The sequence below is a fragment of the Neodiprion fabricii genome, chromosome 2, assembly GCF_021155785.1.
Source record: "Neodiprion fabricii isolate iyNeoFabr1 chromosome 2, iyNeoFabr1.1, whole genome shotgun sequence".
In the NCBI taxonomy this organism is placed as follows: Eukaryota; Metazoa; Arthropoda; class Insecta; order Hymenoptera; family Diprionidae; genus Neodiprion; species Neodiprion fabricii.
This window is the reverse complement of record NC_060240.1, coordinates 10,051,969-10,074,430: the sequence shown is the minus strand read 5'-3', so window position 1 is coordinate 10,074,430 and position 22,462 is coordinate 10,051,969. Positions and strand designations below refer to the sequence as shown.

Genomic DNA, 22,462 nt, shown 5'->3' with positions numbered 1-22,462 from the left:
CGAATTTATACCTGTATTAGAATATTTATTGCCTCAAGTTCATCATCTCATGCTCTCAACTAGCTCGTCGTACCTTTCATTTACTCCCCAATACCTTATTATTATAAAGCTTTCGATCAAGCTTGATGCCGGATTGGAAATTCGGGTATAGCAATGTCGAATAATTGATTCTCAGTAGTTGACTATTTTTTTGGAATCAAAACTGGAACGAGTTTCCTTTTCAAGTCAACTTTATGTGCCAACGACTAGCGACGCAAGCGACGGGAGAAAGAAACGATACGTTGATCATGTACACATAAAATTTCTGTAGAAAGAAAACTCGTTTTAGTTTTGATTCCAAAAAAATAGTGCTCTACTGGGAACAATGACTCCAAATCTCCCACGTCGGCTGCATCGCGAGTCATTGTCACATAATTCGTACACATTCAAATTCGCATTTTATTTCGGACCGAAAACAAGGTAGCCTTTTATGAGGGGGCATTAATGAATATTACTGTACATGCTATAACTTTTAGTTACAAGAAAAATAAAGGGGTTCTCCGATAATAACGCAAACGCAGCGAAACACAGAAAATAAAGGGCAAAATCGTATATTCAAGAAAATGGGTGCTCTCAAGTCAACGTCTAGAGAAAGACTGTTTTTACAATAATGACGGTTGGCGCAGCAACCTAAAGTAATTCATCTATTCGTAACATGTTTTTAGCTCGAAGGGCTAAGATTCCCTAGTTTAACCTCTTCCCGGCAATCGTCCCATATTTGGAACGAACGCGTGAAAATTTCGGCCCGGAAGAGGTTAAATGTACATGATGAGAAGGTACATACCTTCGTTAGAATTCTCTCGCCATCAACTTGCATCGTGATCCGAGTCAATAAACTTGCATTAATACCTCCGACATTCGTTTTGTCCGTAGAAGACGCGTCATTGAGTGGCTGAGGTAGCCTTCCAAAAACAACCAGCTTGGACCGGGAAAGAGTGATCGAGACGAGGGTGCCAACAAGAGGATCGAAGGTGTCGGGACGGTGGTACGCAGAGTGCTTGTCTGCGGGTAATGAGGCAGGTGGTGGTGCTGGAGCCGGCGGGCAGCGTCCTGGTCATCAGACAGACGTCCCTAGGTGGTGGCGTGACTAGCGTGACGACGTCGAGTGCAGCTTCGCATCAGAATCACACCGTGGTGCCGGTCTCAGTGTCAACGAGCGACCAAAATCAGAACAGAATAGTGGTCGTGAGATCGTCGTCGAATTCCTCGACGACGGCCTCGGTCAGTCAGAGTGCCCTTCACTCAGCCCTGCAACAGGCCTCCCGGAAGGCGATCAAGGCTGGAAACAACATCGGCAAGCCAACCTCCGTCACCACAACCGCGAACGATAACTGTAACAACAGTCAGATAGACGGAGGCTCCAACTCCGGAGCCTTGAAGGACAACTCCTCGTCGGGAAATGGAAACAACAACAACATCAACAATAGCGTCAACAACGTCAATGTCACGGTCAATGCCAATAACAGGATAAACGGAGGGTCGTCGAAGGTGAACGGAAACGGCGACGAGGACGCGGGAAGAGGTGAATCCGGACTCGGTGCATCGAACCGAAAACTGACCAAAGAGACCACCAGCCTCGAGGTCAAACCCGACATCGAGACCACTTCTGGTGAGGATTGTCTTCTTGTACGTTAGATTCGAGCGCGCGTTTCTTACTACGAGCGGCTGCCGACGATCACGAGAGATTCGTACACGGCAGACGTCTTGTCAGCATCGATTCCGCGTTATCTTGACTCCTCGATCTGCAGACCGATTGGACTCCTTGGGGAGACCCTGTTCGGTCCGCCTCGGCTCTTTGCCAATTTATAAGAATTTCATGACGTTTTTATGTGTGCCCCTGTCGACGTGTTGGCTTCCGAACCCCTCGAATTTGGCAAATCTCGGGCGAGAGTTTGGCCGGTCAAAATCAGCCCCGGCCTCTGGCTGATTCGGAATATGACATGTGATGAATAATTCTAAGATTCAGATCACTTCTTGCGAGGATATACTGTACGATTTATGGCGCTTCTGGGATTAGGCAGTTTTCCGATTCTGAGGTTTCTTGATACTAGCGCGAAGAACAGTTTTGATTTCACGTAACTCGTAAGTACAAGTTATTGAACTCTGAACAAAAAAACTTGGAAAGGTGTGCAACTGCTCAGACTCAATCCAATCGTAGTCTGTCTGATGCTTTAGGTTCGTCCTTATTCCCGACAAACAATTTTGATTGGTATTTTGAACTCATTTAGCGACGCTTGCTTTTTGCCAGGTCAGCGTTTCATAACCGGTATCAAAGTTGTTCAAAGTTTTGTTACAATCATTAAATACCGTATGAGTATAAATGCTGTAGTAAGAATCTATGCATGTATGCAAACACGTGAACACAGCATTTCTAATATAATCGGCGCAATGTTCATTATCCTGTACTTACACTGAAGTACATATAGTGCAGCTTAGATACTATACCCGTCATGCTGGGGCCGTACAGCATTAGTAATTGCGAGATTAACTATTGTTTAGGTATCGTCTTGCGTGTAGGTATTACAAATCACTCCCTGAGGTGCTCCAACTGCTAAGACGTGGCGTTAGTGAATTAGTGGATTAATGCACGAGTATCTATCAGTGAGAACTCATTGTCAGTTCAGTGAATACATTTTAATGACTTGGTACATACACGCTGATGATAAACCGTAGAATGCAATGTGGTGATAGGTCTGTATCAATTTTTCAATGACCCATTTTTGTTTGGTGGGTTTTCAAACGAAGACTAATAGAAAGATATGGCTTACGGTAAGTCACTTGTCTGAGAGAAAAAAGAGGGAAATCAAGACTGCAGAGTTTCTTGATGAAAATCTACCTGAAATGAAAAAGAGTATATAATCTGGTACGAGAATTTGAACATGAAATTCTGAAAATAAGTACGATCTCTACACTTCGGACCAGCATCTTGCTCAGATCGCTGTCTCACGATCAAATTATAAGACTTAAAATTATTCAAAGTAAGTGAAAAAGTTTAAAAATGAATGAAAAAAAAAGTTTCTTGCTTTCGAAGATTTTTGTCAGATGCAGGTAAGCCGAGGTGTAGCCGTGCCTGGATCGGGGGGGAAACAAGCCGTTCGAATCGGGGCTTTAGGTGTAGGGTAGGTAAATGCTGTCGGATGGTTCGGGTGGCGGCCACCAGGGCGGCGTCCAGGCTAAGCTAAGCCTGGCAGCAACCCTTAGGTAACTATATCCGTGACTGACTGGCTCGCTTGATATCGACCCTCGACCCTGCACGAGTCCGTCCAACCTCCGACCCTCCGACCTCGAGCGACCCCGAGAGGCCTCCTCCGGGGGTAGAAAATATCGGGGGAAAGAGAAACGGGCCTCGTAATAGCGATTCTAATTTCCGAAACGATTCTTAATGATTGGCCTAAATGTAAAACAGGCGTTACACACAACCAGGGGTGTCCAGGTGTCCGTGTACCTTACACGACTCCGCGGGTTGCGTAACCTGAAAGTATCTTCCCACCGTTCTCCAGGTACCGGCAGAGGCGGCGGGGGTTGCAATCTTATTGATTGTCTTAGCCTGAATGTCTCGTGTAACGCTAACGCCTAACACCCCTGGGATTCTCGTGTAGGTGCAGGCTAGGATAGGAAGGAAGGAAGGAAGGAAGGAAGGAAGGAAGGAAGGAAGGAAGGAAGGAAGGAAGGAAGGAAGGAAGGAAGGAAGGAATGAAGTGAGGATAGTTAGGTGAGAAGAGAAAGAAAGATGAGACAGAGATAGAGACAGACAGCTAGTTGAAAGAGCCGTTGCCAAGTTTCTATTTAAAGCCAAAGGGTAGCTGGTTGCTGCTGTTGGTCGTCGGTAATTTACGAGCTTGGTATCCAGGGAGAGGCTAGAAAAGGAAAGGAAAAAAAAGAAGGACAGATTGAAACAGAAGGAAAAAAAAATAAAAAATACACACGGAAATAAGGAGAACGCGAGGAGAGGTCAGTGGAGGAAAAATAACCAAACAACTTTGACACCCTTGCACATTCGAGAAGAAGCTTATACACGCGTAGGTATAGAAAACGTGAGCCTTTGACACGCGACCTACTTCCTCGATGACTTTCAAACTATGCATGATGTACGAGGCTGGGAAATTTATCGCCGTGGCGGATGGTTATACCGCTAGGTTATTCTTTTCAAAAATTATTAGCCTCTCCTCCGAAACGATGTCGTAAAAGTGAGAACAAAAGTATTATTCCTCTTCAAAGAGAACACCGAATTACCCACGGACGAACATCAGTTCCGCCATCCGCGCGTTGGTTCCCGGTTCTCGAAAATTTGTTCACCGCGTTCCTCGCGTTATTCCGCCGCACCCGGATTCCTGTCCCTCGAATTTCACCTCCTCCACCCCTTCTGGTAGCCTTTTCGGAGCGATAAATTCGTCGCTATATGGGGTCACTGTAAGGTGGCGGCACCATTCCCTCGAATTGCGATGCAGCCCGACGCGTGAGCCACGTGTCTGTTCGTGTATGTATCCGCTTGTTCGTGTGGAGAGATCGAGTGGAGCACACCCGGGTACCACCTTGTCGGGATGGCAGCGAGGGATGTGAAATGCGCGAGCGCCACAGGGTTAGGTACCATCTATAGGATGCTTTGGAAAAGAGGGGTTGCTGGTTGCGCGCGGGAGAACGAAGAGCCACGGGGTTCGAGGACGGAGGGCGGACGTGCGAGGGGTGGACGAGGGGAGTAGGAAGCGAGGAAGAAGAGGGCGAGAGGTAGGAGACAAGAGGAGGCTCACTCTGCGGCTCCCGCCGCTCGGGAGCAGACAAGCAGGGCCAAACACAAACTTATTGAAAACTATTTTATTAAAAATTTGTAAATAACACTCCTTACTCTACTGTAATAAAGCGAAGCAACAAAAAAACCAACAACGTTTAAAAAGAATAAGTAAGAAAAATCAAAATCACGCAACTATCCAATCAGCTCCAATAAAAAGAAGAAGAAAGAAACAAAAGATAAGAAAATTATAACCGTGTAATAGTAAACGCATAAAATTTGAAATAAAAAATTTACTCGAAATATTGAATAATATAAAATACAAGACAAAACGGATAGAAGGAAAACACAAATTCGTTATTTTATCAAAATTCTCAACAACGAAACACTACGACTAACTGACTAACTAACTAACCTCACTGACTAACCAAATAACTACTTACGCATAAAACAGAAGCAAAACAAAACAAACAAAAGCAGAAAAGTAATCAACCAACAAAGCAAATAAACAAACTAAACGTAAATCGCAAGCAAATGCAAATTTTCATTTAATATGTGTGACCCTTACATTGTTTTGTCCTACCGCGGGACGGGTTCAGTGTTGTAACTTAGTATATAAGGAAAATAAAGTTCCGAACCGTCGAAAAGACGTATCAATTGTACGTACTTATATACCTTTGTGCCCTGCTGACAAAAGAATAAGGGGAAAACCGTATTTGAAGAGTTCGAGGAAAGATCGTTGAGAGAAATAGTTGGGAGACGAGATAATAAAGATAAAAAAAGAAAGAATTTTAAAACAATAAAACTAATAATAATAATAATAATAATAATAATAATAATAATAATAATCATATATAATCAGGGCTTTAATTTTTTATATTATACGTATAATATAGTAATAACAGTAATATTTATAATAATAATTAACAATAACAGTACAGATATTAAAACTGCAAAAGAGATTGGATAACAATCGACTTAGCGTCCTGAACCACGTGCACTGGGAGCATATACGCCACGTGCGCGCTAATTGCTACTAATTGCTAAGCTAAACACTGCACTAAAATCTTAGTTTAAAACGTCTTGACTCTTGACTTTTGGCGAAATAAAAAAATCTCGATTTAAAATCGAACAATAATATAGTTATATAATAACTCCACTTATATTTATGAATTTTTTTATCAATCGATTCGAGTGGCTGTGCACAATATTATTGGGATGTTCTGCGGTTCAGTAATAGTAATAATATTGATAATAACAGTAAGAATAATAATAAAATTATTACCTCGAAGTGTCATCCTTCGGTATATGACAAAGTTCTTCGTTGTCCCGTTTGGCAACAATTACCTACAATTACTGGATCCTACTTGTATCGCCAATGCATCTTGGCGGTAATTAACGCACTAATTTCCCTTCCCATCACGGTCTTTAATCATTTTCTTGGGTCACACCACGTGCGCTCTTTGTACAAATCCTTTTGAACAAACAAATAATACCCTTTGATATCCTATCGCGGTACAGCATCGCGATTGTACATCGAATTCTGTATCCGTTCCAAAACTCCTCATCGTCCATGACGTTAATCGTTGAATAGAGTATCTCTGCTTCTGAAGCAATTCCTCTTCACATCCGCATATCGCTTTCCAATTCTGCCCTGCGAGTTCAGGCCCGAGAAAGTAAAATAGGAACAATAACAGTACCAACGATAGTAATAACAACGAACAGCATATGAATATCATTGACTACCATCAGATAACGTGCCCATCTGTCTACATTCACGTTAGATAATAATATTATCATATTATCCGAGTGAAACGAGAGGTCGTGAACGATGGCTGGATACAATCACGCGAATCCGCGTGCGGTCTACCATGGCACCTACCCAACGCCACTTGCCCCGAGTGAGTCGTTTTTCCATGTTTAGTATTTAGCCATTTAACATGAATTTTTGATCGATACTTACACATACCTTGAGGTGGCTACTGTGAAAAATCATTTATGGTCAGGCATGGAACGTTGCAAAGTGATACTATCTTTTAGTTTAAGTTGGTGTTCATAGAGCTTTCGAGAGACTAATGCACACTGCAGTTTTAGGAACAAATCTGTTGAAATGAAATGTCAAACTAACGTTGAATTAGGCTAGGTAATTAACATCTTGAACAAGGTGCACAATGCTTGTCAGATAAGTTATTCCCGCTTGGCTGAATATTCGAGAAATGACTCTAGCCACTCCGTGATAAATTCGATTCATATCACAGATAATATACCGAAGCAACGCCGTTCTTTCAAGTTCCTGGCATTGACACAGTTCGTATAGTACGAGACGTCGTTTCCAGCGCGATTATCAGCTGGCTATAAACTGATTATGAGTTCGAAGTACACACGTGCTGTGTGTGAGCCAAAGACAACATGCAAGAATACAAGTTACATAAGATAATAGTATAGCTTAAAGTCGTCTCTCTGTTCAGCGATTTTTTCGACCGATGTAAAGTAATGTTCATTAACGGGTTTCCAATGGCTGACTGTTATTTTTTAATCAAAGCTGAAACTAGCTTTCTTTCCAATGAAAACTCATGTCTCTATGATCAACGTACCGTTTGTTTCTTCTGTCGCTTGCGTCGCTAGTCATTGGCACATAAATTTGCTTAGAATTGGAAAGGAAACTCGTCTCAATTGATTTAAAAAAAATATTGAGTCACTGGGAACCCATTAGTGAACATAACTGCGACTATCAACAACAACGGCATGGATTTCTAACAAAGTACTATTTAATTTTTGTCCCGCATGTGACTGTCGTCACCATGGAAAGACGGCGACCCGATAAAACTACCAGAGAACTTGGAGACCCTGCCCAGGGCGGAGCAGTTTCCGACACAGAGACATCGATGGAACACCAACGAGGTGAGTCTTTAGCCGATTGCTAAACGGCCGACCTAGTCGGTCACCCAGTCAGTTGGCTGGCTGGTTGATCACCACCCCAATGAAAAGTGGGGTGCTGGTTCGCACCCAGACACAGGTCCGGGTTCACCGAGTACATCGTGCCATGTTCCTCTTCTCGGAATTTGGAAACACCGTAACGCAGCCGACGACTAGGCCTGCTCCGGTGTTCCTCGGTGACCCCGGCTGGCTGGTTGGCCTCCGACAGCCCCAACCCGGCCGCTTTCCGCCCCCGGTAACTCCTGGTGCCCACCACCCACCCCCGATCAATAGTGGAGAAGAGTAGCTAAGCTTAACGGAACTGAGCACACGCGCCTAGAACCTTTGCCTCTCGGCCCGTTCAGGGCTGGCACTGCATGCACGTGTGGCCGTGTATCCCACGAACCCTGGACGTCACCCTGGAGGGGTAGGACCACGCGATCCCGTCGGAACTCGTGCGGGAAGGACGAAGTCATTCCAGATATAAACGTTCCAGCCGATAAACTTATAAGCTCCGAGTCCCGCATACTATTTTTGCCGTTAATTAGTTGTTCGAAACTTTCACTGACACAGTCGTGTTCGTATATACGTATATATATATATATATATATATATATATATGACAGGATTAACGGCCGGTTGTTTCGAAATTTTTATTCTTTGAACAGTCGACGAACGATACTGATATTAATTATACCCTCGCGGATTTAAACTGTGGCCTGATTTAATTTCTTGGTGGTTCTTGTACGGTTGACTTGCGTTTCAATTAACTTTTGGCTATTGTATGTTTCTGCGCACGCGGTAACCTGGTTTCTGACATAATTCTTTCTATGAACGGTAAAATACATATAAATTATTACTTAATTAGTCGAAAGGACTTTGGCGGTATTTTTGCATGCGATGTCACGCTCGGCTATGAATTATGATTCTCTAATTATGGTTCATTAATTATCTCGACCGACTGTTACCTTGACTTCGTTTTTACACGGATCGTACATCCAACGGGTATCGCAAACTTTATCTTCTATTTGCAAAGCTGTTTCACCCACTCTTAGGTACCCTACAGGAATCACATCTCTTACAATTTCGAAAATTTAATGGTCAAGTTCACTTTGATCTAACTAAGGAAGTTGATGAATTTTCGAATTTGACTGAAATGAGCTCGAATAGGTGATTTGCAAACACTTGCGGAGAGTGCGAAAAACGACAAACATGATCGTAAACATCAACATTGACTGTGTTATGAAACTTCTCATCCTTAAGCGCGGCATAATGTTCTCACAGAATCGATATCATCGACTTGTTATTCCAGACGAGAGTTTAAAATTGATATCCATACCTCCGTGCACACTCGCCTACGGCAGCTAGGAAAGAGTGGAACGAAAAATAAATCTTCGCGTTCACCAGCTCCGGAAAATACTGCCTATAATTCCACTAGCTCGAGGAGAAATTTTTAAAATTAAATTTCTTCGACAAATTGCTAGTAATTATTTCGCGGAACGTAGCTGTAGTAAATTCTGATCACTGAAGGGTATAAGTTCTAGTGGTTTCAAGATACAGTCATGATGATAAAATATGGTATCGCATATGTTTTTTTCTTAAACGTTATTTGAATATACCAAAAGTATTAAAAATATTAAAAAACAAATTTTCCATCAATGTGTGAACGAAGCACACCCGACGCGAATTCCTGGTCATTGAAAAATCGTCAAACGCTGTATTGTCCAATTCGTCCCAATACCGTGATCATTGAGCGACATGCTTGGAAGTATTCTAACGTATGTTTTGAACCATGAAACGTATTATAGTGTAATTCGTTGTCTCTTGATACCTGACGAGAAATTGATTCGAATTGGTACAGGTTCAGAAATTGGATCGATTATCTCCCACCCATAATATCGATAGTTAGGGTATTTCACAAATTAAAATCCGCACCTGCGGTTGACCTGGTCACGTTTTTCGTCCAGCAGGTTTAGTTAGGACCGGGAATTTGTTTTAGCCACGGTTTTATGACACCGGTAATGGGACTGCTGGCTTAACTCGACGCTGCATGGACGATGTCACGCTGATGACTCGGTCGAGGATTATACGCCAAGTTCTGGCGGTTGTGGATCGACTGGATATCCTATCACGTTCACCACCGTAGGCAGCATATTGCATGCAGAGTCGCGGATTCTGGACCAGCGGATGACTGTAGTCGCGGTCTATTTCATTATCACGTTACCTAACGAGTGCGGTTTACCCTTTCCTGTTTGCGGTGGAAATACTTAATTACAGTCATCGTTAATGATTCAACAATAGTAATTGACGGTATCCACACAACACGTTTACAATTAGTCGTGGGAAAATATTCGTCCTTCGCGAATCGTGACCGCTGCTCACGTCTCTGAAGCATATGATTGTACAATCACTGCATTACTTCCTGTTGTCGAACAGGAGCTGATAGCATATCAAATGGTTACCTCATGCTACTTCGCAGGCTTTTTGACCTTGGCTATGGTGACAGGGCTGGTTATCTGTAACTCTTTTTTAACCGAGGGCCTTCATGGAATACTTTACACCGAATTCCAATTCAAAAAATAAATTCATTATTTTGGATCCTGGGCTCACGGAATTCTCAATTATCTTTTTCGTAAACATTTACCTGAAAAAAAAATCATGGTAAAATATTGTGCAGCCGATTTTTGCGTTCAAGCTTCATAAAAAATTGTTCAAGTCAACATATGTTCTCTGCAAGGCTCACTTGATCACCATTTCTTGATACCAAGTGGGTCAAAGTTTTGCAAAATTTCGTCGCGTATCTCAATCGACTCCCGAAATTTTTCCGCAGTCACATTTGATCTGAATTGTATTAACGAATGGACTGTTTTCTACTTAATAACTGTTTCGTTTCAAGCGTTCCTTTTTTTATATTTCATAAAACTTACGAAATAATTTTCAGAAATTTCAGTTTGTCGCTGAAACCGGTAGCTAAAAATTCTGTAACATTGTCACCAACCACTGCAACTTAATTGATGTACCGATATTTTGCGTTGAAATTTTTTAACAGCTGATTTGGATACAAAGACATTTATCGGGATGACGAATTTACGTGAAAGACCGTATTTACTGATCGTGTAGCTAAAAGCAACCGTTGCTGATCGGAGTTCCGTGGCTTTAAAAACCGAGCAAAACGAACAACTGATCTCAAAAAAAGAAGAAAAATGAAGGTGGAAAAAGACACGTTTGAAATAGGTTAGCAAAGCAGCAAAAATTCCGTAGCTAGCTCCAGAGCGACTGCCGTGATCGTGCGAGGACGGAATTCGGAATTCGGAAGTGTTTTAAAATTCAGTCTGGAACCTCTCGGCCGACTGAGGAGCCTCCCTCCCAATGTACTATACAGCACCTTAAGCACGATCAGTCAGTTCTGCGTGTACCGGGCAATCGGCTCGACTTATTGTTAGTAGTAGTTGGACTCAAGTTGGACACGTCCAAAGTTGCACCCTGGTATCGATGTAACAGAAGTTGGTAACGTTACTGTAACGATGCACGTTAAAGAAAAATCTTTGCTTTTAACCAAACATGCTCATATTTTTCGAAAGCCAAATAAATTTTTTTCCTGAAGTTTCGTGACGTTAACGTTAGTCACTTCAACCTCTTTGGTATCCTCTAACCGGCTTTGACACGACGTGTACCGGAGGTGTGTAAAATAGTTGCACACCGTTGCAAATCCGCGCACTACATAACTGTCCGTGGATGTAATCCACCTTTGCATCATGAACCTGGTAAACGTCACCCTACACAAGCTAACTGGTCGTGTTACCACGAGCCCCCGAAGCTATACACTCTGTGACCTCTTTCGAGAATGGGGGGGGCGGGGGCGGCGGCACTGACGGCCAAACCAAGCCGCACGGAGCGGGCTGCCAGAATGCAAATGATCAATTAAGCGATTGTAAATCACTGCAACGTTATTGTACCTAGACTCGTGTATGTGCATGCGGGGAAAGGGTGCCAAGGGATTGAACGGAGTGCATGCATGCCGGGTTCACCTATCTGTCTCCCCGCTCCGCGTATCCCGACCCCATCCAACCTGTCCCTCCTGCTACCAGCCGCCCCTGCCGCCCTAGGGAATATTTATATCCGCAGCCCCATCGCCCAACGTGTTCGCCCTGCCGGAAGATAAAGGTGAGGCCGTCCCGGCTCTCGAATAACCACCCCCAAAGGCCACCGACTAACCGCCCGTTTCTCCTGGCCTTGCCAACTAATGGTCTCGCCGAACTGACTATCGCTAGTCCAATTTTATACTTTATTAATAAATGCATTATGTGATGTATGGCTTTGCCTTGAGGTTTATTTCATCGACGAAATCGGTCCATCTTTTCGGTACTCGGTCAAATAAACATATCGTTGTGTGCATCCGTGCAGTAATGTGTGCATGGTATGCATGTCCTGTCGATACCAAGATAAATTTTTATTTGTACGTTTTTTCCACCTTTCGGAATGTGCAAAAGAAAAAAAATACGTTAGTTAATTCTTTTCAAGGTGACGTGTCTATTTCGAGACAAGATTTTTGTCGTATAAGAAACATGATTGGTCGTATTTGTCTTCTGGAGATAAAAATAGACTACATAAACTCGAATTAGATTCACGATCTGCTCAGCGTGTGAGAATGTACTATCATATTCGTCGTGGTAAACTTGCCATATGAGATCTGTGAGTATGAATCTCTACCTTTTTTTTTGTTTCCAACAATTTGTATCCGTGAACTATTTTCCGTGTTACGTGGTCCTTAATTTTCGTGATCAAATATAGGCGGAAACTGAGTATTTATAGCGTGCGAAGAAGTAACGCGATAGCTGGATAGCAATCTACATAACGAATCGATACTGAAGCTAGTTCGAAAACAGTGTCACATAGGTGTAAGGCACCACCAACGCCGAATCGTAGATTCTCTTTGGAGTGAGTTTGCATATCTACTTCCTTGAGATGATCCCTCTTCGAGACAGCGCATACGTGATATTGAATTTATGGAAATATACGGCCTGCAAGTCGGAGTTGAAGCTCTCTTGGATTGAATAATGGCGGTGGGGGATTTTCGCGGTCCTCTCAACTTTAAAATTTACTTGCAGAAATATGCTTGTGCGCACTAAACAAAAGTCAAGTCTTTACATATTTTCTTCAACAGTTTCCTTAACTGATGTTCAACGGTCCTTCTTACAGTTCTTTTTTCTTATTCTACAAAAATGAATTTCCTAACGAAATGTTGAAGTTTTCAACAAAGTTTTTCGTCTATTCGCTAGATATTTGCCTTATTCGAGACGGTTTCACCGAAATCTCAAGAATTACGATTGTTCTCGGTAATGGATTTCGGAAAAGGTGACATAAATTATTTGAAAATATGTGTGTTCATAATTTTTTGTTTCGAATTGTCTTACAAAAAATGTCATTGCAATAATTCTCCCGATCAAGCATACTGGATAAGTTCTTTTTGCGGCTATACTATACTGTCATAATTGCGGTAAAAATTTTCTAACAAAGTAACGCAACTTGTGCACCGATAACGATCAAGGGGATGATGATGACGCCCCGTGAGATGGCGCTCGTCACGTTCGCGTGGAAATCGCGAATCAACTTCACCTAACTTTACCCCGTGCCTCACCCTCGTCGCCTAGAATTGCGCTGCCTTGCCTTTCGGGCGCCAATCAATACCCGACTCTTTACGTAGCGTTCGCGAAACCCGCTGGTATGCCCGTTACGTACGAACCATACGACACTAGGTCGACACGGCACCACGTGCTTGTGTTTATGCATGTGAGTTAACGATTTGAACAAAACCCGCCAGCCCTCCTGATACGAGAGATTACTCGTTCCGTTAATACCCAGCATTCTACGTCGTCATTTACACATCCAATACCCACAGCTACATTGGTGAAGTCGAATCAGCATCGTTGGAAGATATTACACCCAATGATTCGGTTTTCGGACTCTGTCTGGGTACGTCTCCCGTTAATGACTAAAATTTGACCCAGTGAATCTGACTAAATGGAAGGTTGAATGACTGGGGTTAGTCTAGAATCGTAATAGCACTGGTATCGGAGTCCAATGAATTTATTATATGGATCTTGAACCCCGTAATTACTCGATCGGGCTCTATGGAGTAAATTTCAGAACGCGCTATCTGCGACGTGACTCGTTCGAGCTTTGACTGTTCCAAAGCTCTCCGCGTTAAATATCAACAAGAGTATTGATCTAAACTTGGTACCACCCCTGATAAAAGTTAGCGATCCCTGCTCTTAACGAGGTTGAAAATATGTCTGTATTTCAGGAAATCGCTGCCATTTTGATAAGTTTCCAAAGGCACGTGGAGTGGCAGAGTCGAGAGGTAAAAGTTCGCCCAAGAAGCGGATCGATGCTGTTATATTCACGGAAGAAGGTACGATATCGGCGGGATGGTTATTGCTGGAAGAAACGAAAAGACGGGAAGACAACTCGCGAGGATCACATGAAGCTAAAGGTAGATAATAGACTCGGTTGTGTTGAATAGCCGGCGCCCACAATAGACAGTGTTAGTTGAATGGAGCTCATTTATCTGAGGTTTAGGTGAGTTTACCATTGCCAAGTCACACTGTTCACTGTCGGCGTTGACTGAAATGCTGTCGGTGCCTGTTTAATCACCAAAACATAACACGGATGAATGAAATTGACTTTTGAACGACGTGCAGGTTCAGGGAGTCGAATGTATATACGGCTGCTACGTTCACTCGGCTATCCTGCCAACCTTTCATCGAAGATGTTATTGGCTGTTACAAAATCCAGACGTTGTTCTTGTCCACTATTTGAATGTCCCTTATCCGGACGGCGATGCAAAACTAGCCGCGTTACCACCGTGCCTCGCATTACCACCGGACAAGAAAGAGTGGACCCGGGATGAACTCGCTTCTCAGCTGAGGCCAATGTTCCTCGGTGGAGACGTAGACTATGACGATCCAAACGCAACGCAGCATTCTAATCATCCGGTCGACATGATCGTCACTCAGCTCCTCGACAGGCAAAGAGCATCCAATACCCCGTCGACTGGTGGAGCTCAGCTTGCTCCCAGAAGACTAACGCCCGACAATCAGGTCAGTTGGATGTCGATATATTCATTGTAGCGTAATGAGAATCAGTCGAGGTACCTTTGATCTTATTGTATTATCGAAAAAAAATTATGCTCTGCAAGGTGACTTCCACAACGGGGGGTCAGCAGCCTTCTTCCACAGCACCGAACGCACCTAGGGTATACTCGCGACATTCCCATTCCACCCAGAACCAACAGCCAGCACCCCTGGTTCTGAGCTTACAGCAAATCCAAGGAGGAGGTGGCCTCTTGATTCTGAACAGCCAGCCTTACCATCAGCAACAGCAGCAGCAGCAGCAGCAGCAGCAGCAGCAGCAACAACAACAGCAACAGCAGCAGCAGCAGAATCAGCGAATTGAAATGAGGCAAGTGACGGAGCAGCAGATAGTTCAGCAGACGAGCGTCGACAGGGAGCAGCAGACTCAGCATGAATTGGATAACCAGGATAGCATGCAAAGGTCGAGCACTCAAACACTGCCGGCGTCCAGTTCGGTAGTGACAGATTTTGCAGAAACCTTGGACCTCAGTCAGGAAGACATTCAACGAACGTTGTCAGCGAACATGGTGCCCCCTGCTCCATCGCCCTCTCCAGCTGACGACAACATCATCAATCCAATGGACTTTATCGACTCCTCAGACGACGTTCTCGTCAATTTAGACGCCTTTGACGTATTTGGCGATCTACCAGAGCTCCACGACTTTGAAACCGAGCAGGCGAAAGCCATTGAAAGAGGCAGGTCGGATAGCGATGCGAACTGTCACCCGAACACAGCTCATATCGCCGAATATAGTCCAGAATGGAGTTATACAGAGGGTGGCGTAAAGGTAAATACTAAATATTCACCTTCCTGGAGTACAGGAAAAGACTAACTTATCTCGTGATTAGGTACTAGTCGCTGGACCGTGGACTGGTGGTAGTGGATCTCAATCTTACTCGGTCTTGTTCGACGCTGAGCCAGTAGAGGCCTGCCTGGTGCAACCTGGGGTGCTACGTTGTCGATGTCCGGCGCACGCTCCAGGTCTGGCTTCCCTTCAAGTAGCCTGTGACGGTTTTGTGGTCTCGGACAGCGTTGCATTTGAGTATCGGCGTGCATCAACAGCCGAACCGAGTCCCGAACGGGCCCTTCTGGATAGGCTGGCTGACGTCGAAGCCCGCCTCCAAGGCCCTGGTCCTCCCTCGCCAGCGGCTCACTTCGAGGAACGACTTGTCGCCTATTGCCAGGTGCGTGAAATCAAGTCCGATCAATTTGATAGCACCCGAAACCCACTAGGAGAGCTCAAGAATTTCTTCGATTGCTAGGAAAGAACGTAAAACGAACGAATGTTGGTACCTATGAATACTCATGGACAGCTAGATGGTCTGGACCCAAAGTTTATCAGAAACCCTCAAATCGCGACCCTTTTTACTTGCTCTAGGACGCAGTTGCGCGACCTTGGCAGGTCGGCGCTGAACCTCTGCAGTCCGGAGGACCGACTCTTCTGCACTTGGCTGCTGGGTTGGGGTACTCTAGGCTGGCTTGTGCTCTACTTCATTGGAGGGCTGAGAATCCCAGCACCGTACTGGACGCTGAAGTCGATGCCCTACGGCAGGATGGAAGCGGACTCACGCCTCTTGCCTGGGCGTGCGCTGCTGGACATGCCGATACAGCTAGAATACTGTACAGGTATGTGTGTACGATAGCATATGAATTGAGAGGAAAGGAAAACATGAGAATTTTAATATGTCACTTTAATACCCATGTCGTGTTCTTTAACGATTAAACATGACCCCATACAGCACAAGTGTGTTAAAGAAATCTAACTTTGGTGTTATTATGTATGTTCATTGTGACATTGAAGATCTTCTGGTTGAATAACAACTCGTTCGTATTAGCTTCTTCCGTTTTTTATATTAATATAGAAGGTCGACTTGGTGGATAAGAAAATTTTCAATCGTAGATCGAAGATGATTTCAACTTGCAAGCGGGAGGTGAAACGTTTCAGATTATGTTTGAAATAAATGTGTTGGTTTTCATTTCGATTTAAGAAGGTTATCTAAGGATTCTACTTTTACTGAATGACGTCTTTGAATATTGTTCTGTGTACACGAGGAGTGAAACGGAATGAGTAAATCTTGAAACTTCAAGTCCATCTTGCATTTACATGCGTCGTAAATTTGAGCTGTTTTTCGTTCATCCGTTGAAATGCTTGCAATGAAGCATTCTGAATGTTACATAACATATGCTAATAAACTTGTTGAAATGTGCATTATATATCTGTGGCTAAAGTTTTAACCATAAACCTGTCCTGTATGGGATTATAATAATGAATGACGTGGTATAGCTGTTCACGGGGAAAAGAATAAAAGCATTTTTATAAAATAGGTGGAACGCGATGGCATTACGAGTGAAAGACAATCGAGGTAGAAGCGCGACTGAGATAGCATCGGGAAACGGTCATTCGATGATAGCGGAAGAGTTGAATCAATTAGAAGCGCGGAGGCAGGACGAAGGGCTTTTTTTGCGTCCAGCAAGCCCTAGGAGACCTTCCCAAGACAGTGGCCTTGATTTAGCGCTATGTAAGTTTCCAGCCAATGTCAAGTAATAGTTTATACCATTAAAAGGGAAAAGTAGACTGTATACTCGCGTCGGTTGAGCGAGGGGAAAGATTCCGTATGTGCATCGTGTATTAAGGGGATGATTATCGATGAAACACAGGTGGCTCACCGCTGTTGGACAACATGGAGTTGTTGCAAGAAGACGAAACATCGTTGAGCCTCGGCCAACAGAGAATGGAGAGTACTCCTAGTGCTCCCAACCCCCAAGAGACCGTAGGTCCGTACCATCCTCGTATCTCCTTCTGTCTGTTTGTCTGTCTCTTGTAACACTGTCGTCTACTTTCTGAATGTATGAGAAACACCTTCTTACATACAGTACTAGACAATACTCTTCCTAGATGAATATCATACGTATGTGTATAAGCACATAGGTATTTCTGTCTGTTTCTCGGCTGCGTCACATAGAGTTAGACAAATACTATGACGTGCTATCCTGCAACAACATTACGTCATTATCTAACATTGTGTTATATGTATATTGTTCATTAACAATCGCGACTCCTAACCTTCTAACTATTGCAGTTTCTTAGCAGTGTTGGGTGTTGGTGTTGCTTGGCCTTGGTAACTGTTCTTGGATATACTATATATCGTCTGTGTTTAACACCTTATATTTACATGTTTCCGATGTCGTCTATAACAAACTAACTCACCCAACCCTTCTTATTATACCTATATTCATCACAAACTTTGGTACCAGGAAGGTTGTGTTCGAGAGTGTTCAACTCGAGTGTTATGCTTCATATTCAACGTTCCGCAAAAAGCACCGAACATTCGGTGCACCAGAACCATCGAATACCCTTCGTTCAATAAGACTCTTGGCGTATACGAGTGGAACAATAGCAACAACCTCTCTGGTACAATATGCATACGGTTATCTCACGTTATAAGGACGTTTCTGCTACGTTCAGACTGTAACGTTCCTTCGCTCAAGTTGCTCTGATTCAAGGGTTGGCCTTATAACGCGAGAAAACTCTTTGTTTACTGTGTATAGCCGTTATTATATTCATAACAAACGAAATAATGTGATGGCTTTGATTGTACGTTGCGATTGATGTGGTTTCAGCAATGTCCATAGTGTACAACATATTATACACACATGCATATTCTTTACCTTTGAGCTAAGTCGGTCACGTCCAAGTTTCCGATTGATTATTTTTTCCAGGGGAGGAAGATGCCAAGGTACTGACGTTGGCGGAACAGATAATCGCAGCGCTTCCAGAACGAATAAAACGTGGTGACGGAGAACCTCCCTCGCCATCTTCACCCCCGTCACCGCCTCCGCCGTTAACGCCATTGGAAGATGCCTTGATGGAGCAAATGGTGACTTAAGATACACACGAAAGCATAGTTAAATCGCATACGAAAATTCGTTTTAGTTTCATTAATCAACGTTGAATCATTCATACAAAGAACGGTGTACACGAACTGACACATAATTTCTGGAGCGTAGTTTCAAACGATCATCGTATTACGCTCGCTAATTTATTTTTTTTTTTTGTCTATCAATTTTTAATTCTATCTGTGGTAAATGTTTCACGAAGAAACACAGGAGGTTGAGGGGATGTATAAAAAGCGGTTATGGTAGGCAAGATGTAAACCTGTGTTTTAATACGCCGGTTGAAAAAGAAAGAGACGAGAGGAAAAATACGTAGCTTTTTCAACTGTCGATCACCTGGTTGACATCGGTTTAATTTCAGCCCCTGGATTCGGGCGAACTGTTCGATTCGTATCGGGACTGCGGCGGGGGAGCGGCATCAGTGTCAGACGTTGACGCTGATGCCAGTCCCTCGAGTCCATCGAGCAGTTGTCTGACGCCAGACTCGCCCTCGCCGCCACCGACGACTGCGGATTTTTGCGAATTCCTCCAACTCCAGCTACAGCTGGACGGCGGGAACGGTCACAACGCTCGTTACGGTTACGAAAACTGTGATCGTAACGTAGTTTTGGGCGGGGGTATTTGCGGCGGTGGTGGGGGTGACAGTGAGGCCGATTTGAGCAGATTGACACTCTCCGACCGGGAACAACGCGAACTTTATCAAGCCGCTCGAATGATCCAAAAGGCTTACCGCAGCTACAAGGGACGCCAACGGCAAGAAGAAGCCGAACGACATGCTGCCGTACTCATACAGCAGTACTATCGACGGTATAAACAGTACGCTTATTACAGGTGCGATCAAGATGTCATATTTTTTCATCACGCAATACTACATCGAGAGACTTGTGTCAAGATCGAGGGGCCAGTCACTGATGGGATTGAGAAATTTAACAGATGGAAATGGAAAGGAGCTCAAAATACTTCAATATTTTTCGAAGTAACGAGAAATCTGGAATCAAGATGACTAAAATCGTTGAATATCATTGCGAATCACTTGCGTGATTACGTTAAAGAACTTGCGCGACAAATGTGAGAAATCTTTAGAACCCATTGATTTCCATTTGATCAGTTTACCAGGTGATTTCCAATGATCTCCCAGAGTTCTAGACGATTTCCAGTGATTCTCTCCCACCCGGAACTTATTGAGAACCGCCTTGGACGGTTAAAAAAATTATTGAAAATCACTTAGAAACAACGTCAATGAACTGGATTCATTCGTTTGATTTTCAAGTGAATGGCTCCTCGGTCAAGATTGTCGATTTCTTTCAATGCATGAAACAGTTTTTGAAATCCCTTCAACTCTGAATTTTACAATCGACAGAATAATCGAGCAAAAAATAAATAATATAAATCTGAGAATAATGCGATATCTGTAAAGTTTCCAACAGCTCAACTTGAAATCCAACTCGACATTTGATTAAGCCAGACTTTTGATCAATTGAACACCTTTGCACATTTTCTTGTGACAATAATCTTTCTAAGCTCCTGGTAACGATTTTGAAGCAGTTCCCGGAATAACCTTTCCTCGCATTATGATTGTTCCTCTTTTTTTTAAGACAAGCAACTCGAGCAGCGTTAGTTATCCAGAGTAACTACCGCAACTACCGGGCTCGTCCTGGGTCTTCCAGCTCACGGCAACAAGCCGCTTACCAACAAGCCGCCCATCAAGCTGCCAGAAAAATTCAGCAGTTCATGAGGCAATCCAAAATCAAGTAAGCGGACAGACACTGAAATTCGTGCGTTAATGTCTAACTAGTAAGCACTCTAGATGTCTCAACAAGTACAAACGAGTAATCACTGACTGTTGTTTCTTTTGATCAATTCTTGTAAATTAAAAGAAACCCTTCACACTTCATATTACACCTTAATCCGAACATCCGAACATCTTGCACACCGAGACATCGTAACTTACAGCATCTTTCATCTCTTCGTATACATACATATTTGCGTGTCACTCTTTCTCGCGAAATTTTTCATGCTCTTAAAATCAACGGATCTGACTCCACAGATGTGCTTGTTTAACAAGAATATACAGTTTATCATTGTTAGACGCGTAGTCAGAACTTGTTTCAGTTAGAGAGAGCTTTTTTTTTTTGCTGTGACTGAAAAATGATATGTATTCCATGTATTTTGAGTTGATTCAAAAGTTGTAAAATTGACGATGAGATCGATGATCTATTTGTTGTACTACTGACTCATACAAGATCGGCTTTATCTGGTAAAGATTGGAATACGCTCTTAGAAAAGTACGAGAAAGCTCCGTTAATTTGTGGGTGGCATGAAAAATCTCAAAAGTCTCTGGTAAGATATGACCACTCTAAATGTTCCAATGAAATAACGGTTGTGTGTGTGTGTGTCAATGCAGCTTGTCATGGGACGAGTCGCGACCGGTGAGTATAATAGTGCAACCGACGCATAGAGAATGATGAAAAATAAAATCTGTACTTTCGGAAAGAATGTAATGCAGCCAGCTGCAGAATTTCAAGTAAAAAAAAAAATTTAAATTCGATTGAAAAAAAACTATCAGTATATAAGGACAAGTTCGAAGCTTATCAAAGTCTGGAGTAAAACATCTGTCTACTACTAGGTTTGGCTTTTAAATTAAGGATAAACCCCGAAATTTGGAGAATGTACCCCGAATCTTTGATGATTAACTCAGAAAGTTGCGGTTGGGAAGAAGCGGGAGCAAAAATGTAGAATGATCAGAAATAGCAGAGTCAGAATATCGAATTTTTGAAACCGTGATAATCTATTTCATAGAATTTGAAAATATGGTAAATCGAAACATGGAAAAGTGAAAATATAGAATCTTCAGAACAAATAAAAATTTGGCAAGTCAAAAAATTTGGTATTCTGTGCATACTTAACCTTTCCATATTTTGATTTTCTTATGCTTCAACTTTCTACTTTTCAGAATTATAGAAATTATATTCTGACGTTTCTCAAAATTCGATATCGCAACCCTTCTATTTTTTAGTCTCCCTACACCTTTACCCCCACCCTTCCTTAAGAATCCAACTGAAAATCAGTTGCATGCCGTTGTAAAACTTGTCGATAAAATTCCACGCTAACGACTAGAAAAAATCAAAGATAGACTCAATTTTTCAATCTGCTACATTTTTTTTTAATGAATATTTTCGTTTCTCCAGACTGCAGAGCGCCAGGGCCGTCGCAAACGGGAGCGTGAGGCAGCCGGGACACACTTCACAGGGGGCTGTTGCCCTCCAAAGCTCGCCCTCATCTAGCCCAGGGGCCAGCCTAGCAGCCGCGAACCAAGATGCCACCCAGCAAACAAACACCGTTCATCCTTGCCATCGGTAGCATCGGGTGCTGGTTTTAACCAGAAGCAATGCCACCGTGTTTAGGTATTTCTGTTTTAGTGGCTAGGTAAACGGCACAAGGTACAAAGAAACAAAAAAAAAAAACGACAATGAAGGAAAAAAAAACCTGATGCTATCAAACGCTATGTACTGTGGCGATAATTGATCCGTTGTTAATACTATTACCCTCACGGTGAACAGTGGCGTGTCTCGGCTGGTTCCGTCTTTCAAAATATACTGAAGAAAATCAGAGAAAGAGAGAGAGAGAGAGAGAGAGAGAGAGAGAGAGAGAGAGAGAGAGAGAGAGAGAGAGAGAGAGAGAGAGAGAGAGAGAGAGAGAGAGAGAGAGAGAGAGAGAGAGAGAGAGAGAGAGAGAGAGAGAGAGAGAGAGAGA

The 22,462-nt window shown here is 43.2% G+C and overlaps 1 protein-coding gene across 7 annotated transcripts in view; it reads left to right on the top strand.

Annotated features, from left to right (window-relative positions):
• LOC124175966 (calmodulin-binding transcription activator 2) overlaps window positions 1-22,238 on the top strand; it is a 29,576-nt gene extending 7,338 nt beyond the window's left edge. The window contains exons 2-15 of one of the 7 annotated variants that reach the window (XM_046556666.1): window positions 913-1,648; window positions 7,575-7,666; window positions 13,986-14,174; window positions 14,383-14,781; window positions 14,880-15,602; window positions 15,664-15,999; window positions 16,194-16,441; window positions 17,141-17,334; window positions 17,474-17,590; window positions 18,536-18,693; window positions 19,071-19,540; window positions 20,305-20,460; window positions 21,114-21,138; window positions 21,898-22,238. In XM_046556666.1, the coding sequence (XP_046412622.1) occupies window positions 1,051-1,648; window positions 7,575-7,666; window positions 13,986-14,174; window positions 14,383-14,781; window positions 14,880-15,602; window positions 15,664-15,999; window positions 16,194-16,441; window positions 17,141-17,334; window positions 17,474-17,590; window positions 18,536-18,693; window positions 19,071-19,540; window positions 20,305-20,460; window positions 21,114-21,138; window positions 21,898-21,993 (3,801 nt within the window). In that variant the 5' untranslated portion in view covers window positions 913-1,050 and the 3' untranslated portion in view covers window positions 21,994-22,238. Of the gene's footprint in view, window positions 1-912; window positions 1,649-5,630; window positions 6,667-7,574; window positions 7,667-13,985; window positions 14,175-14,382; window positions 14,782-14,879; window positions 15,603-15,663; window positions 16,000-16,193; window positions 16,442-17,140; window positions 17,335-17,473; window positions 17,591-18,535; window positions 18,694-19,070; window positions 19,541-20,304; window positions 20,461-21,113; window positions 21,139-21,897 lie in introns of those variants that run through there. The other 6 variants (XM_046556665.1, XM_046556664.1, XM_046556669.1 and 3 more) reach the window with 6 other exon arrangements.
• Window positions 22,239-22,462: the final 224 nt, after the last annotated feature.